Below are 18,102 nucleotides of genomic sequence, written 5' to 3'. Positions count from 1 at the left end.
AAGGATAACAGTAGTAAATCTTGCCAGATTTGTTCCAAGCAATAGCTACACACACGTATACACATATACACGTCAAGTATGGAGATGAAAATGGGAAAAACTATCATATTCTCTCACCTTCCACTCCTCATCCAACCCAATAACCCTTCAGCAAAAAACTATACACTGTCACAACACATGAAACCAGAAGGGTATCTTCAGAATAAAATGTGAAAGAGGATTTAATACAAGAGGTTAGATAGACAGAGAGATATTTCTTATACGCATATATTATGTATTCTCCAAGGTATGTGTGAGCAAGAAGGGGAAGACTGTTATTCAGTTATTCAGTAGATAAAGCTAAATGTGAAGCATTCAGCTAAGTCCTGGTGAAAAATACAGATTAAAAAAAAAAAAAAAAGGAGTTACAAATATGTAGAGTGCTCAAAAAAGGATGCACCAGGGGCCATGAGGATGCAAATCTAGGGAGGCCTGACACGAGCTTCCCAGAGAAAGTGACCCTGAGGCTGAAGTCAGCCAGCTGAAGAGGGGCCCAGAGTGCTCTAGACCATGAAAGCAGCAAGTTTTAAGGCTCCAAGAGCTTGGTGCATTTGACGATGTCACAGGAACCCAGGCCAATGAAAGCAGACACACTAATCTAGACACCAGGGGTGATCAGGGAGAGTCTCAAAGAGTCGCGTGAGGATGTTGAACTTCCTTACCAATGGAGACCCACTGAGTGTTAAGCAGGGGATTGACACAATCAGACCTGCCTTTTTTAAGCGTCACTCTAGCTTCATTGAGGAGGATGGAGGAGGACAAGCCTGGGTGTGGTTACTGCAGTACTGGTGGTGATGAGGGGTAACGTGCCTGGGACTGGCATAGCAACACCAGCAATGGAAAGAGGACAGGTTTATGGCTCTAAAGAAAGTTGAAGTATTTCAAGAATCTTCTCTGACCACAATGGCATGAAACTAGAAATCAACAACAGGAAAATAAATGAGAAAAAAACGATTACCTGGAGGCTAAACAACATGCTACTAAAAAACCAATGGGTCAACAAGGAAATCAAAAAGGAAATTAAAAAATACCTTGAGACATGGGACTTCCCTGGTGGTCCAGTGATAAAGAATCCGCCTCACAGTGCAGGGGATGCAGGTTCGATCCCTGGTCAGGGAACTAAGATCCCACATGCCGCAGGGCAACTAAGCCCACGTGCCACAACTACTGAGCTCGCGTGCCTCAACTTGAGAGCCCACATGCCGCAAACTACAGAGCCCATGCACTCTGGAACCCACGTGCCACAACTACAGAGCCCACATGCCATGGAGCCTGCTTGCCACAACTAGAGAAGAGAAAAACCTGCATGCCACAACTAGAGAGAAGCCCATATGCTGCAACGAAGAGCCCTCAAACCTCAATGAAAGATCTCACGTGCCACAACTGAGACCCAGCACAGCCAAAAAAAAATTAAATAAATAAATAAATAATAAAATAAATCTTAAAAAAAAAATCTATGGATGCAGCAAAAGCAGTTCGTAGAGGGAAGTTCACAGTGACACAGGCCTTCAAAAAACAAGAAAAATCTCAAATAAACAACCTAACCTACCACTTAAAAGAGTTAGAAAAAGAACAAACAAAACCTAAAGTCAGCAGAAGGAAAGAAATAATAAAGAACAGGGAGGAAATAAACAAAATAGAGATTAAAAAAAATAGAAAAAAATCAATAAAAACAAGAGCTGGTTTTTTGAAAGGGTAAACAAAATTGACAAACCTCTGGCCAGGCTCACCAAGAAGAAAAGAGAGAGAACCCAAATAAACAAAATCAGAAATGAAAAAGGAGAAATCTCAACTGATACTGCAGAAATACAAAAAACCTTAAGAGAATACTATGAACAATTATATGCCAACAAATTTGACAACCTAGAAGAAATGGACAACTTCCTAGAAATATACAGCCCACCAAAATTTAATCAAAAAGAAATAGATAATTTGAACAGAGCAATCACTGTAAGTGAAATGGAATGTGTAATAATAGTAAAAAAAACCTCCCTACATACAAAAGTCCAGGACTAGATGGCTTCACAGGTGAATTCTACAAAATATACAAAAAAAAAAAAAAATACAAAGAACTTATCCCAATTCTTCTCAAACTCTTCCAAAAGACTGAAGAGGATGGAACACTCCCAAAGACATTTTTGAAGCTATCATCACCCTGATACCAAAATCAGATAAAGATACCACCAAAAAAGAAAATTACAGGTCAATATCTTTGATGAATATAGATGCAAAAATTCTCAACAAAATATTAGCAAATCAAATCCAACAACACATAGAAAAGATCATACATCACAACCAAGTGGGATTCATCCCAAGTTCACAAGGATGGTTCAACATACACAAATCAATCGATGTAATACACCATATTAACAAAAGAAAAGTCAAAAACCACATGATTGTCTCAATAGATGCAGAAAAACCATTTGACAAAATTCAACATCTATTCTTGATAAAAAAAAATCTCTCACCAAAGTGGGTATAGAGGAAACATATCTCAACATAATAAAAGCCATTTATGACAAACCCATAGCCAATATAATACTCAATGGTGAAAAGCTGAAAGCCTTCCTGCTAAAATCTGGAACAAGACAAGGATGCCCACTCTCACCACTTCTATTCAACACAACAATCAGACAAGAAAAAGAAATAAAAGTTATCCAAATTGGAAGGGAAGAGGTAAAATTGTCACCATATGCAGATGACATGATACTATACACAGAAAAACCTAAGGACTCCACACAAAAACTGCTAGACCTAATAAATGAATTCAGCAAAGTATTAGGATACAAGATTAACATTCAGAAATCGGTTGCATTTCTTTACACTAACTATGAAATATCAGAAAGGGAATGTAAAAAAACAATACCTTTTAAAATCACACACACACAAAAATAAAATACGTAGGAATAAACCTGACCAAGGAGGTGAAAGACTTATACACTGAGAATTATAAGACATTAATAAAGGAAATTAAAGAGGATTCAAAGAAATGGAAAGATATCCCATTCTCTTGGATTAGAAGAATTGATATTGGTAAAATAGCAATACTACCCAAAGCAATCTACAGATTTAATGTGATCCCCATCAAATTACCCATGCATTTTTCACAGAACTAGAACAAATAATCCAAAAATTTATATGGAATCATAAAAGATCCAGAATTGACAAAACAATCTTAAGGGAAAAAACAAAGCAGGAGGCATAAGTCTCCCAGACTTCAGACAATACTACAAAGCTACAGTAATCAAAACAGTGTGGTACTGGTACAAAAACAGACATACAGATCAATGGAAAAGAATAGAGAGCCCAGAAAAAACCCCACACACGTATGGTCAATTAATCTTCAGCAAAGGAGGCAAGAGTATAAAATGGGAAAAAGATAGTCTCTTCAGCAAGTGGTGCTGGGAAAGTTGGACAGCTGCATGTATATCAATTAAGTTAGAACACACCTTCACACCATGCAGAAAAATAAACTCAAAATGGCATAAACACTTAAACATAAGATGACACCATAAAACTCCTAGAAGAGAGCATAGGCAAAACATTCTCTGATGTAAATTGTACAAATGTTTTCTTAGGTCAGCCTCCCAAGGCAATAGAAATAAAAAGAACAAAAGGGACCTAATCAAACTTATGAGCTTTTGCACAGCAAAGGAAATCATTAAAAAAAAAAAAAAAAAAATGAAAAGCCAACCTACAGAATGGAAGAAAATATTTGCAAATGATGTGACTGACAAGGGCTTAATCTCCAAAATATACAAGCAGGTCACACAACTCAACAGCAAAAAAACCAAACAACCCAATTGAAAAATGGGCAGAAGACAGTAGACATTTCTCCAAAGAAGACATAAAGATGGCCAGTAGGCACATGAAAAGATGCTCAACATCACTATTAGGGAAATGCAAATCAAAACTACAATGGGCATGAACTTATATATACTACCAAATGTAAAATAGATAGCTAGTGGGAAGCAGCTGCATAGCACAGGGAGATCAGCTCAGTGCTTTGTGACCACCTAGAGGGGTGGGATAGGGAGGGTGGAAGGGAGACACAAGAGGGAGGAGATATGGGGATATATGTATATGTATAGCTGATTCACTTTGTTATAAAGCAGAAACTAACAACACCATTGTAAAGCAATTATACTCCAATAAAGATGTTATAAAAAAAAAAAAAAAAAAAACTACAATGGGGTATCACCTCACACCGGTCAGAATGGCTATCATTAAAAAGTCTACAAATAACAAATGCTGGAGGGTGCTTGGAGAAAAGGGAACCCTCCTACACTGTTGGTGGGAATGTTAGTACAGCCACTATGGAAAACAGTATGGAGGTTCCTCAGAAAACTAAAAATAGAATTACCATATGATCCAGCAATCCCACTCCAGGGCATGTATGCGGACAAAACTACAATTCAAAAAGATACATGCACCCCTATGTTCATAGCAGCACTATTCACAATAGTCAAAACATGGAAACAACCTAAATGCTCATCGACAGATGAATGGATAAAGAAGATGTGGTACAATACATACCATGGAATACTACTCAGCCATAAAAAAAAGAAATAATGCCATTTGCAGCAACATGGATGCAACTAGAGATCATCATACTAAGTGAAGTAAGTCAGAAAGAGAAAGACAAATACCATATGATATCACTTATATGTGGAATCTAAAATATGGCACAAATGAACCTATCTACAAAACAAACAGACTCACAGATATAGAGATCAGACTTAGGGTTGCCAAGAGGGAGGGGGGAGAGAGAGGGATGCACTGGGAGTGTGGGGTTGGTAGGTGCAAACTATTCCGTTTAGAATGGATAAACAACAAGGTCCTACTGTATAGCACAGGCAACTATATCCAATCTCTTGGGATAAACCATAACGGAAAAGAATTTTTAAAAAGAATGTCTCTATGTGTATAACTGAGTCAATCTGCTGTACAGCAGAGAGTGGCACAACCTTGTAAATCAACTCTACTTCAATAAAAATGGGAGGACAGGAAGTTGAAGTGACTGAACTTGGTGACCAATTGGATGTGGGGAGTGAGGGAGAGAGGGAGAAGGCAAGGATGCTCCCGGTTTTCAGGCTGAGCAGCTGAGTGGGTGGTGGTGTCCTTGAGGGAGATGACGATCCAAGGAGGTGGAGTGTGCGTGGAAGTATGACTCTCTTTTGAACATGCAGCATTTGGGCTGGATGCCTGAGATCCACGTTCTTTCTCCTCCCCGTTCCAATCATCCCAAACAGACCATCTCCTCTGTTTCTCTGTCCAGAATCGTATGCGGGATATCCTGACCTTTCATAGGAAGAAAGGTCTAGAAAGAATCTTAGGAAGCACATAGACCAACCCCCTTCATTCTTTGCCAGAGGAAACTGAGGGAGGGCGTTTAGGGGGCTTCCCCAAAGATACGCAGGAAAACACCCCCTAACGCCATAGGCCCTTTCTGGCACCCTCTAAAACATGCTCTGCTTTCTTGCCTTTCATAGTTTACATAATCATCATCTTAACCACTTTTCCTGAAGGTACTCATTCAAACATGAGGAATCTTTAGCCTTCTTACCAACGGATGCCTTTGAATATAAAAGCCATATACTTGGAAAAGTAAAAATAAATCCAGAAGAAGTTGAAAAGGTCAAAAGCAATTCATCTCTGGTCAAGTTGCTCATAGGAATCTCCCATTAGTCAGTTTTCATTACAATTACTTAAAAAATGACATAAAGCATCGAGTCCATTATTTTTTACAGTATGAATTCTTAAATCTCTACCTCTATACATCACAGTTTTAATTATCTGTCATACGGCTTCCTTTAACAGTTCACTGTTTAAACAATGTTGGTAGGATTTGCAATAATTTTTTTTAACTGCGTGAAGCAATAAAACCAATGGCTTTTGCTCAATGAGCTTCCATTTTTATAATCTGCTAAAGTAAAATGGTAGATGTCAGACACAATGTGATATTAAGCAAGGGTATGAAACCAAATCCTTGACCCAACACAAGTAAAAGAAAAGGCTTACCTGAGGCGGGTGTCCTTTAAGGTGTCAAGGTATGCGGGATAGCTCCATCTGATTTTATTCCCTTTACAACGAAGCTCTAGAGTTTGCCCTGCCATCAGGCTCAGGGTTGCAGCGGGTTTCTGAAGGCGACCTTTATCCATCATTTGCATCATTATAGACTGCGTCTTTGGTGTTGAATCAGCGGAGTGTCTGTCCTTTATTTTATGTATTTTGGGTTTCACCTTTTTGTTGGTAGGCTTGATTCTGTTCTCTCCGGGCTCCTTTGGATGCTTGTTCTTGGGAGGATGTTGACCAGCAACTGGTACAAACATGAGAGAACAATGGGCTTTGGTGGTTAACATACCCAGAGTCTTCAACCCCTGAAACAGATCGTTTTTAATATCCCTCTCCTCCTATGTCAAAGTTATTTTCAGGAATGATCATTATTTTCTTGGTTCATTCTTTAGCTTTAAACCAATTAGTAACTGAAAGGGAATCAATTTCAGCTTCCAAGATTTTGTTCAAACTCAGCAAAATATCTCACGTATGAGCTAACATTCGCACTTCCCAAACAAAACAACTTTTTCTTGTGGTTCACACTCAGTCTCACCAGCTCTAAGGTGGTACCCAGAATGGTGGACCTGAAGCCTCTCAAGGTCTGTTTCTGGTTCTTGCCATCTCAGTGCTGTCATTGTTCATTTTGAACCAATTGTTTAAACCCAGGAATATGTAGTCCCCAGGGAGTGGAGACACAGACTACACTGCAAGCACACTCAGAAGATTTCAAACCATCACAAACTTTCTCCCAGATGAGTACGTACTGTGGCGCCTGTGTGTGTCAGGGCGGACAACATCCATGCAGGATACAAGGCTTAGGAAGAAACAAGTACTAACCCTGTGTGCATTTAAAGCATACATATACATTATTACAACTCAATGGTAACTTCAGCAAAGGTTTAGAATTTAGCCAACAAAATACATTGGGGGGAGGAGTATTTTATCACCAACACTGTTGAGAATTGCTGGCAAATGGTGGTAAGAACTGATGACCTTTAAGTCCATTTTCTTACTGCTGTTTTTCCCTTCTCTACAGACGATGCTGCCCTGCCCTTGGAATACCTCTGGGTTCCAGAAATCTCAGCTGTCCACCCAGCCCACATGGCCATATGCTGTGTCCACCCAGCAAAGAGGAGGAGACTTGGCAATTCATTTGCTCCACTGTCTGCATCAGCTCCAAGGTGACCCTGATATAAGCCCACAGAATTATAAAACGTCCAGACTTACAGGATCCTGAGAGATCATTTAAGGTCCTCATGTTATACATTTTAAAAAATAATAAAGGAGGCCTTAAAAGTTAAATTGCACAAAGCTGGCTAGTGACAGGATGTGAAAGTAAAACTCAGGTCTCCTGACCCCCATTTCACTACATGCAGATCAACAGCCTGTAGATATTTTGAATAGATAACTACACAAGTCTTGGCCAGTTGAGGGAATTACAGGGCATTTGTATAAAATGGGGAAATGTGATAAATCAGGAGAAAATTTTTTTCCCTCTTTGATGTTCGTATTTATTTACCTAATGTTACCTTGGTGTATAAAGGGCTCGGGTGGTCAAGAGTACAGAGACACTGAAATTGGGATCAAGAGACAGAAAAAGGCAAGTGTTGCAAGCTCTTACATCAGCAGGCCAGGCTGGTGACAAAATGAGGTGAGCCAGGTGGGCCTGGAGAGGCCACGCCCTCCCAAAGGGACAGCTGCCTGGAGCGAGCGAGTGTCCAGGGTTACAGGATCTGATTTCTCACAGGATGGCAGAAGCGCAGGTTTCCTGATTTATAAATGTTAGAAACTTGATTTTTTAGAAACTTCAGGTCTGAATCTCTGAGGTGAGGAGTCAGGCGGTGGTTTTCCTACGAGGGATGGGGATGACCCAGGAGGGGACGGGAGAGGGACTGCCAGGACCGTTCTGTCTTGATCTGGGCTGTTCACATGGTATGTGTGCAGTTGGCGAGCGTTTCATGGAGCCGTAGTCTGATGATCTGTACCAAAAACTCAGCTGACGTGGACTCAACTGTGTAATGATGAACTTGGCTTCTTTTGCGTGTTGCGCTTTGAAACAGGAGCCATTTGGCCTCCACTCTTGGTTCAGCCCTGCCCAGACTCTGGAACCAACCCCACTGTGAGCTCAGTATCAACACCAAGTCCTTGGCGCTCGGCCTTCTTTGGGTGTGGCTGCGTCGCTCCTGAGCCCCGCGAGCGTTTCCATGACTCCAGGTCCATTTGTGACCTCTCCTTTCCCGGGGTCGGAGTCTCTTCTTATCTCCCATCCTTCCTCTACTCTGGTTCCTCTGGGTCACGGGCCCTGCTGAGCTTTCTCAGTCCTTCCAGGGAGCAGGGCTGTGCCCTTGAGCCCTAGTCTCCAAGGCGAGTCCCAATACCTGCTGTTTGTCAAGACTTCCCCAGACCCTGCACATTTGGTTTATTTACACCCAGGGTTCTAATGACAGATGGGGGTGGGCAGGGGTGCCCATGCACACATTTCCGCAACCTCCCAGAAGGAAAAGCATTGTAATCGTTGGGAACATATTAGACCCAAAGAAATATTCTAATCCAGCAACATCAATTGTGAAGCATGAGCCTCATTGTTACAACAGGTAAAAGTCACTGTCTTTTTCTTAAGGCAGAAATTAAAAGCCTACCATGATGCTGTCCAAGTCATCTGTGCCCTGCAAGCATTTCGGTCAAACTATGCCTGTGAGAGTCATGGACCTCTGGATTGATGTCTAATTTGGTGTTTTTTCTTCATCATGAACAGGAATTCAGGCTATCGGAAATGACAACAACTGTTTGTAAATCCTAGGGAATTTAGGCAGCCCACGCAGTTTGCCTGATTCTAAGCTCTCAGATCCCGTGGGGCAATGCCACTCAGGAACATTCGATTGACTAGTTATGGATTTAACGCCTTCCAATATGTGTTATTATTCCTGAAAAATCATTTGACCTTTTGACCGAATAGGCCCATCAGTCGGTCCAGCTGCCTGACCATGGAACTGGTCCATGGTTGGACAGTGATGACACAAAGTTCAAGGAGCCAGACCAGCGGTCCCACGGGCAAGTCCTAGGACTGAGCGACTCCCAAATCCCATGTCTATCTTTTTAAAAGAATGACTCTTCGGGCTAAGTAAATTAGTTATTTTCCAAAGGCCTAAAAAAATACAAGAATTTACAATGTAGATATACAAAAGTGAAAGTCCATTACCATTGCATTTTTGAGATTACGGCACAGCATATTTTATAGAGAAGTAAACGATAAAATTCACAAACCATTGAATGTCGTTACAGACTTTAGGTCCTGAAGTCATTGTTGACTTACTAACTGTGTGACCTTGGGAAGTTACCCTCTCTCTTACTTTCCTCATCTGTAGATTGAGAATTATATGGTAATAATGACTATCTCATGGATTGCTGTGGGGATTAAACGAGTTAATATGTTTAAAATGCTGAGACCAGTGTCTGACCCACAGTAAGTAAGCGCGAGCGAGGTGCTGCTTGTTTTTGGGGTTGTCTCGTAATGTCTCAAGGTGATCTGCATGATCAACTCGTGATGGAGGTAAAGCAGCTCATTATTTTTCCTAATTTACAGGTGGAAAATTGAGACCACAGATGCCAAGTAGCTCACCCAAGGTTACTAAGGCGGCAGTGAAAAATCAGATCTAGAGTCTTTTCTGGTTCGTCTTGCTGCTTTCAATTCACTCAAGATCAGCATTTCACTTTATTTGCATGAATCTCAGGCACAGCACCATTATCTAAGTGGTTTCTTTGTTTGGTAGGTCACGGGCTTTGACAAGGAGTTCCAAGTCAAACAGAACTTGATGCCCGGGATGAGGGCACAACCTTCCTGGAAGGGCTGGAGATGCTTTTCCAAGGCATACATTACAATCCCCAAGTGAAGAGATGCTGGTCAAAAAACATCTCCAAAATGAATGAGTAAATGTTGCACAGCCAGAAGCACATAGGGCAAAGGACTGTAATTCTCCAGCATCAGCTGGGGATCGATTGCAATCAAAGCTTATTCAATAAAGATGACCTGACTATTAACCACTCTAATTCGATCAGACTGTGTGGGAGGAGAAAATAAATCCATTAGAAGAATCACCGACAGCTGCTTAGATGCGGATTCCCTGTAAACACAGCCATTCACATCAAAGACCTGAAGCTGTTCGCTTTTTTCTCTCCGTGGGCAGTTAAGGGGAAAGATCTGACCTGAGAGCAGCATCATCTAAATATCCACACTAGAAATTTGCTGGGTAGCTCAGGGGTTCCCCTAACCAGTTGTATAAACTGGGACACCTCACTCTCGTTTTTCCATTCCTCATGAAACACCCCATAGGAACACATATACTTTTCCAAGAACAAACATGAGAAGTTGAGAAAGCAATGACAGTAGGGAGGTAAAAATGTAGAATGATGAGAGCCTCTTTTCCCTACCCCCTCTGGAACCCCACTCCAAAATACCCTCAATATCATTGCTTAAAGTATCATTTTCTTAAAAGAGCAACTTCTAAGATTATACTTCTATTTCAGGATAAAGACCTTAGATTGATACATTTTTTTTTTTTCAAAGCGTCCGTCAGAACACAGTTCATCACGCTTTTTGAGATGTAATTGACAGCTCAACTAACATATTAGTTTCAGGTGAACGACATAATGATCCCATATTTATATATACTGCAAAATGACCACGCTCTCTTGAAACACTTTATTCGCTTGGCTTCCAGGACATGGCACTGTCTCAGTTCTCGGTCCGTTTGGCAGCCTTCCTCATCTTCCTTTCCTGCCTGAGTCCAAAGGGCTGAATCCTCGCAACTCCTCTCCGTCTCTAAGCGGCCTCGCCAGTCCCCTTGGCACTAACAGCATTTATATGCTGAGACCTGCCTTGTTCCTGTCCTCACTTTGCCTCTAAATCCAGATCTGAATATTCTGTCGCTTACTCAGCACTGCCACTTGGAAGGCTAGGAGGCATCTCAAATTGGACGCGTCCACACTGAACTCTAGATGCCCTTTCAAATCAGCTCCTTCCCCGGTGTCCCTTTATCGGCAAATGGCAACTCTATTCACCCAGTTGCTCAGAACATAAACCTCTGAGTCACACAGGATTCTCTTCTTTCTTTCCAAAGCCACGTCCAATCCAGCAGCAAACCCTCTTGGCTTTGCCCTCAAAACAGACCCCGAACCCAGGCTCTACTCCCTACATCTGCTGCAACCACTTTCACCTAGACTATTAAAAGAGCTCCCTATGCAGGCTCCTGGCTTCTACCTAAGCACACCTACCTTTGAAAATATAAATTAGACCATGGGCACTCCTCCGCTGGAGACCCTCCAGTGACTTTCATCTAATTTAGAGTAAAGTCCGAAGTCTTCCCACACCCGACAGGGCATTGCCAACTCCCGTCTCACTTCTCATGCTCCTTCAGCCACAGTGACCACCAGGACACCTTGAAGCTCATGCCCTTGGCTTCGTGGCTCTTCTTTCAGACAAGCAGCACCTGCTTCCTCCCCCTCAGCTGGCCCCTGACTCTCCTATCCAAACCCCACGCACACTGCCCTCGGCAGCCCTCTCCATCCTCTTACCCTATCTCATAGGTTCAGCTGTGTCTCCAAAAAGATACATTGAAGTCCTAACCCCTGCAACTGGTGAATGTAACCTTATCTGGAAATAGGATCTTTGCAGACATAATCAAGTTAAGATGAGGTCATTAGGTATGGATACCAAGGGGGAAAGGGGGGGTGGGATGAATTGGGAGATTGGGATTGACATATATACACTATTGATACTATGTATAAAATAGATAACTAATGAGAACCTACTGTATAGCACAGGGAACTCTACTCAATGCTCTGTGGTGACCTAAATGGAAAGGAAATCCAAAAAAGGGGGGATATATGTACATGTATAGCTGATTCACTCTGCTGTACAGTAGAAACACTATACTCCAATAAAAATTAAAAAAAAAAAAAGATGGGGTCATTAGGATGGGCTCTAATCCAATAAGCCAGTGTCCTTATACGGAGACCCACACACAGAGGAAAATGCCAGATGAAGACACACACAGAGGGAGAAGATGGCCAAGTGACAACAGAGGCAGAGATTGGGGAGATACAGCTGTAAGCCAAGGAACACTAAGAATCGCCGGCCGCCAGCCAAAGCTAGAAAGAGGCAAGGAGGGACTCGGCCCAGGGTCCCAGCAGCAGCATGGCTCTGCTGACACCTTGATTTGACTCCTATCCGCCAGAACTGTGCAAGAACTAAGAACTTGTAGTATCTTAGTTTGTGCTTGGTTACAGCAGTTCTAGGAAACTAATACATCCTGATTATTGATTTTTCATGCCGCTTATCAGTTCCTGAAATGCTATCTGTACTTGTTACCTGTCCTCTCCATTAGACTATGAGCACCGCAAGGGCAGGGCTTTACAACCTTGTTCAGGGGCAGCCATCAATCCTCAGAACTTCTCTCACTGCTCTGGCTGGCACGCTGCCAGTCTCTCTGTTGCCCCTAAACTTTCCTCTTTTTCAGCTCTAAGGATCAGAGATGATTTTGTATGTCAAACACACAGACCAAGATCCTAAATGCTTCAAAACATTCATTTATTTGCATGTGTGAACAATGAGAGTTTTTACAATTTTTTCATTATAAGGTTTTCGGAACTAATTTTTATCCTTTTTCCAAGGAATAAACTGAGTCACAATAGTGACACAGAGTACTGGTTAGAGACTCATTTTCAGTGTCACTCCCCTTACCTTCTTAGAGATCAGGCTGTTTTGCCCTCACATCATAATGAATCTCTTTAGTCTCCCCAGAAAGGGAACCTTCACAGGACCGAAAATAAGCCCACGTTAGACTGAAGATCAAATTAGTATTGATCAAGGGTCTGGCGTGAGATTGACAAAACAGCAGTAACAAATCAATATTTATACTTCATCATTTGCTCTCAACACTGGGTAAAAATATGTAGATAACAAAAGCTGGTAAGGACCTGTGATGTTGCACACTCTTTTATGTAAAAATAGCAGCACCGTATCAACAAACACAGTGGCATGTATTCCATACACATGCTGAAAATCAGGTGCCATGAGCCACGTCTGGCTCTAAGTGGCATCTTGGACCTTTTATTAACTGTTTTCATGCCTCACTTTCATGCCACAAGAGTGGCGTGCCCTTCCAACTCCCACTCTTCATGAGAAGAAATAACATTACTTCTAAAAATTTAAAGCATTTTAGAATGAAGCCAGGCAAACTTTGCTGGGTTAGAGCAGATGTACACCCAGTATATGCTTACAGGGAATTCTTTTACTGTTAGAAAGCCTCTCCTAGAAGTGATCAGAAAGATGGAAAGGCAGTGGGAGAAGTTGAGTCACGGGCCGGTGTCTGCAGTTCGTGCTTTGGGATGACCCAGGAATGCACCATATTCCGACTTGTTAATCAGAGGCTGGCACTGAAAGGGCACCCCACCTAAGCCACTCTCAGTTCCTGGTCCCAGCCAGCCACATGATATAACTCAAACCCGAGAAAACATTCTTAATAGGTTTAGAAAAACTTATATACTTTACTGAAGCAGATTTACTTTTCTAATTACGTGTTCAATATTTTATTCACAAATAGTTTATACTATATATTTTACTTTTTTAACTTTTAAAAACAAAGCCACAGTGCTATTATCACATCTAAAATTTATCAATTATTTCTTATAAAATATTCAGTCTGAAAAAAAAATATTCAGTCTGTGTTCAACTTTCTGATTGTCTCATAAATCTATACTGTTTGTATAAATGACATTTGACAAACAGATGCTAATTGACTCAGGCAGCTGTTTGTAATCGTGGTCTGGGCACACATTAGCTGGGAGAGATTCAGGAGGCAGAGGCTGAGGCCGCCTCCCGAGCCCCTGCGGCAGGCATCTTGGGTGAACTGTGTAACCAAGCGAATGGGTCACTTGAAATTATTTTGTCTGACCGTCTCTTGCCCTATTCAAAAAGTGATACCAAATACTACATTTCCATCACTTCAGCGATCACATACGAGGACTTGCCAGGAGCAATTTACTATTGTATTTTACACCGTCAACTCACGCCAACTGTTCTCTAGGCAAAGAGGACCTGTTCCTCCCCGCCCCTCCCCAGGAGAAGCACTGACTACACTTCATCCAGCAAGGCTCTAGGCTTAAGGAGCCTCACATTCAACTTGAAGTCCCACAACCATTTTGGACTTTGCAAACCAGAATGTGGTCTTTTTCTGGCAAATGCTTCTAGTTTCATGGGAAAGAAGGAAGGAACTGGTCAGGACTGAGTAGTGGATAAAAGATGTGAGCCAGGGGGAGCTGGCTCCAGCGGGAGGTTGCGTAACAGCAAAAGCTGCTTTTCAACCAAAACCAGCAAAAATAGTGACTGTAGAGCAGAATTCCAAGGGAGATTTCAGGATAGCAGGATGTAACAGATGCAAAATATACTGCACGAATAACACCAATCGAAAAATAATAGAGCCAACCAAACAGTTAAATGCCAACAGAAATATAGATAATAGACAGAGAAATACAACAATATGCACACACACACACACACACACACACAATAAAGTCTGGCCCTGTGGTTGTGAGTCTACACAACAGGGTGGGCCCAGGACAGGCACACATTCAAAAAAGTTCAGCGGCACAAGGGCCCATATGGTGCACAAAAGTCCATGTCCTTCATCTTCCCCCCTCCAATCAGATAAGAAGTGTAACAGCTGTGGGGTTTTGAGTCGTTTGGAGAAGGTTTGATACCCAGAAATATCTGGCCTAAGACTTAGACCAGATAGGCACATCTCGCAGGATTCAAGCCCACGCTGGTTTACGAAACGAATCTAGGACCGCAGATGGGGAAGAGGACTCTTCGAATCTCGCAAAAGGCTCAGTTTAGGTGGCACCCGCCCCCACGAGCGGACCCGGGGCGAACGCCGCGCGGGGGTGGCAACGATCCGCCGCCCTGCGCCACCTCCCAGACCGACACGTTGACACTGGGGGCTGGACCAGGGGCTGCCTGGGGTTGTTCCGTTTGCCGGCAGCCGAGAGCTTTCCAGGAGCGCAGGAACGCTTCTGGTGGGGATCCTAAGGGTCAGAGCAGCTGCCACCGTCCCAGGGGCTCCCAGGGGAGGTGGAGAGAGGGAGGTAAGGAGACCCTCCGGGGGCGGGGGGCAGGTGCACGGAGTAGGGAGCGGCTCCAGGGCTGGGCCTCGGAAGGTCTAAAGTTAGAAGAAGACCTGGAGGACGACGAGGGCTGGGGGGGGGGGGGGGGTCCGGGATCAAGTCAGGGCACAAGCCGGGTAGGCCCCCCCACGCAGAGTAACTCACCGTCCTCCAGCGCTTCGTGCACCAGCAGAAGACTCAGCAGCAGCCAGACCTTCATCTTCAGGGCAAGGGGTGGGGCAGAGGTGCGGGGCACAGCAGGTCCGAGGCGCGCGGAAAGCGCCGGGCGAGGGCAGGGGCGCCGGGGGAGGCGGCGGGCGAGGGGCGGGCGCCTGGGACGCCGCAGCTGGAGGATTCGGTTTCACGAGGAAGAACAGATTTGGGGGGAAAGTTTGGGGATTTTTCTTTTTTTTTTAAATTCTGTGTAATGTAACCTCTCCTGCCCCCTGGCGGAGCCGTGAAGCGCTGCGCTTTTTCCCGGCGCCGAGCGCGAGGGCTGAGGGTGAAATGTCAATTATAGCAGCCCCTCATCGAGTTCCCCCAACGCTCGGCGTTTCACGCAATTTACCAACTTCAAGCAGGCCCCGCGCAATCCTGCAGGTACTGATGGGGTCACATTTAACTGTAGCTGCCCAAATGTCACCAGCGCTCTCCCCACCAGCTCAAGTACAGCCATAATGCTCTGTAAAAAGCGCCCCCTAAGTGTTTCTCTCCATTCCCAGCAGGTCTCTCACTTGCTCTCACTAACAAGACCACTGCCCTCGGTTGTCCCGGCTCTGCAGCCAGCCCTGTACCTGCTGGACACGGCGTCTCTCTTGCAGCTGAGACGTGAGAGCCCTGGGGCTTCACCGGGGAAGGAGCTGCTCTGCCTTCAGAGAGGCCCACGGCAGGCCAGCTCCTTCCCCGGTGCCTGGCGGAGGTCTTGGAGAAATTTCTCCTTCCTCTTTTATTCAGAAGTCCCATTGCCCTACATACGACTCAATTAAGCGTTCAGCAGGGACTGTACCAGAAAACACATCCAAGTAACAGCATCAGGGGCCCCTCCGGACTCCGAGAAACTGACACCTTGGCTTTCGCTCTTGCGCTGGGGCCTGGCGTTCCGTCTACACCTCCTCTGCCTCACTCCACACGCCCCCACGTCCTGCGGGCTCTCCCTGCCACCTCTGCGTCAAGGTCGCCGCACGTTGCCAACGTCCCTCCCTCCCTGCTCCGCTCACGATGTTACCGGCTGTCATCAGCAAGGGGCCACAGCCTCCTGCTTGGTCTCCCTGCCCCTCCTTCTTGCGCCTCAACCCATTCTTTCTCCAGCTATTAGACTGATCTTCAAATGCAACTGTCAAAAAACTCTAACCCAACTAAAAACCCTTCACAGGCTCTCCAGCAAGGCTCCTGCTCCAGAGTTCTCCGGCCCCGGGGTTGGGGGGTGGAGGCATCTACAGCCCCACCACCTGCTCGCCCTCCGGCCCTTCACGCCAACAGCACGCTCCCTGCGCCCTCGGCCCAGCGACCGCGGGGGTCCGCTGCTCCCGCTGGCCCCTCAGCCGCCAAGAGTCCCCTTCCCCTTCCACCACCTGCCTGCCCTCTCGCCACCCCCAACCCCTGGCCGAGCTCACCCTACAAGGCTCAGCTCAGACCTCGCCTGCTCCGGGCTGGACTAAGCGCTTCCCTAGTACAAACACTTCATGGTAGCAGCTACGACAAAATGCAGGACTTAGCGGTGAATCTGGTTGTGTGTCTTTCTCCTGCACTCTCCTGAGTTCAAGGGCAAAAAATGCGTCTTATTAAATTTTGCATTCTACCACCAGTTTCTGGAAAGTAATACTAATTAGGAACTTACCGTGTTCCACACAGAGCATAAAACCCTCAACATGCGTTTCTTGTTCCTTGTATCAACATCAAACCTACAAGGGAGGCTGTGTGGTTAGTTTCGGCCCCATTTTATCGATGAGGCGGCCCAAAGGCAAACTGGTAGGAAGTCTTAATCCAGGTTTTGTCTGACACCCTTGTCTCTGGGTCGAACCCTGGTGGGAAGTCTTAATCCAGGTTTTGTCTGACACCCTTGTCTCTGGGTCGAACCCTCACGCTCGCTACCAGTTAAAATGAGCTGTTGAAATCACTAGAAGTGAAAGCTTTCCGACAGGGCCCTCTTGACCATAAAGTCACTCCTCAGAAACTCCCAAGACTGGAGGCAAGTACTTTGTGACTTACCTGATAGGCTTGATAACAGACAGCTAAGATGGCAAGACAACCAGATGGACGGAGTTGCAACCCATTCCACGGAGAGAGGGAACACACGGTCTGTTCTACCCTTTGAAGGAGTCGGGAGGAGGAGGTGGCTGCCGTAGAAGTAGCCATGAAAAGAAAACAGCTAAAGTGGTAATGAGTCCTTAAAAGCTGAATGCAGGCTGGCGTGAACATTTCGAATCCTTGGGAGCCTCAGACACAAGGAGAGCCCAGAATCCTTCAGCAGCTCTTTCCCACAAGCGTCTGCTGGTTGTTTACTAGAGAAAAAGAGACCGAAAGGCAACACATGTGAAGAGAGTTGACATTAATGAGGGTTGCACTCAGCTACTCCACCTGTGTTTTCTTTTATTTCAAGAAGAACTTTTTTCAAAATTAATTAATCCATTAAAAAATATTTTAAACCACCACAGAATTATATAGGACAGGGAATGATAAAAATAATAAAAATACCCTTTCATGTCCCCGACCCTTCTAGCTATAAAGTATTTCATAGTAAAGATGCACCATAGTTTAAATTTTGCTCCTGTTTATAGATACTTTGGTTGTTTTAAAAAACTCCTTTACAAAAAAATGCTGCAATAACTGTCCTTATCCAAATAGCTT

At 44.2% G+C, this 18,102-nt stretch overlaps 2 protein-coding genes and 1 long non-coding RNA gene across 6 annotated transcripts in view; 2 read left to right on the top strand and 1 right to left on the bottom strand.

Moving 5' to 3' along the window:
• LOC309651660 overlaps positions 1-11,212 on the top strand; it is a 39,766-nt gene extending 28,554 nt beyond the window's left edge. The window contains exons 2-3 of one of the 2 annotated variants that reach the window (XR_014258285.1): positions 7,133-9,764; positions 9,867-11,212. This is a non-coding gene — a long non-coding RNA (uncharacterized lncRNA). The other variant, XR_014258286.1, reaches the window with a different exon arrangement.
• The window catches only part of PDGFRL (platelet derived growth factor receptor like), a 46,499-nt gene extending 30,698 nt beyond the window's left edge, over positions 1-15,801 (bottom strand). Inside the window, exons 1-2 of the mRNA XM_082444528.1 lie at positions 15,421-15,801; positions 6,061-6,358 (exon numbers count right to left, since the gene is read on the bottom strand). Of these exons, the coding sequence (XP_082300654.1) occupies positions 6,061-6,358; positions 15,421-15,475 (353 nt within the window). The 5' untranslated portion in view covers positions 15,476-15,801. The remainder of the gene's footprint in view (positions 1-6,060; positions 6,359-15,420) is intronic.
• Positions 13,811-17,272, top strand: LOC309651645 (uncharacterized protein). 3 transcript variants are annotated; one of them, XR_014258271.1, is made up of 2 exons: positions 13,811-15,237; positions 15,981-17,272. XR_014258271.1 is itself a non-coding variant. In XM_082444544.1 (2 exons), the coding sequence occupies exons 1-2, from the start codon at positions 14,946-14,948 to the stop codon at positions 16,942-16,944; spliced, it is 609 nt and encodes a 202-aa protein (XP_082300670.1). In that variant the 5' UTR covers positions 13,811-14,945; the 3' UTR covers positions 16,945-17,272. The 3 variants fall into 3 exon arrangements, 1 of the variants encoding a protein (XP_082300670.1); XR_014258272.1 differs by having other exon boundaries at positions 15,978-17,272; XM_082444544.1 differs by having other exon boundaries at positions 16,628-17,272.
• The last annotated feature ends 830 nt before the right edge of the window (positions 17,273-18,102 follow it).

This window comes from Balaenoptera physalus (assembly GCF_965194825.1).
Source record: "Balaenoptera physalus genome assembly, chromosome: 21".
NCBI lineage: Eukaryota > Metazoa > Chordata > Mammalia > Artiodactyla > Balaenopteridae > Balaenoptera > Balaenoptera physalus.
Note: the sequence above shows the minus strand (reverse complement) of the source record. Positions and strands in the feature narration are given on the sequence as shown.

Excerpts from the sequence above, each read along its gene's own strand:
- LOC309651645 (XM_082444544.1), top strand. The coding sequence starts at position 14,946 with ATGGGGAAGAGGACTCTTCGAATCTCGCAAAAGGCTCAGTTTAGGTGG. Across the intron at positions 15,238-16,627 it reads GGGGAGGTGGAGAGAGGGAG|GCTCTCCAGCAAGGCTCCTG; the intron begins GTAAGGAGACCC and ends AACCCTTCACAG.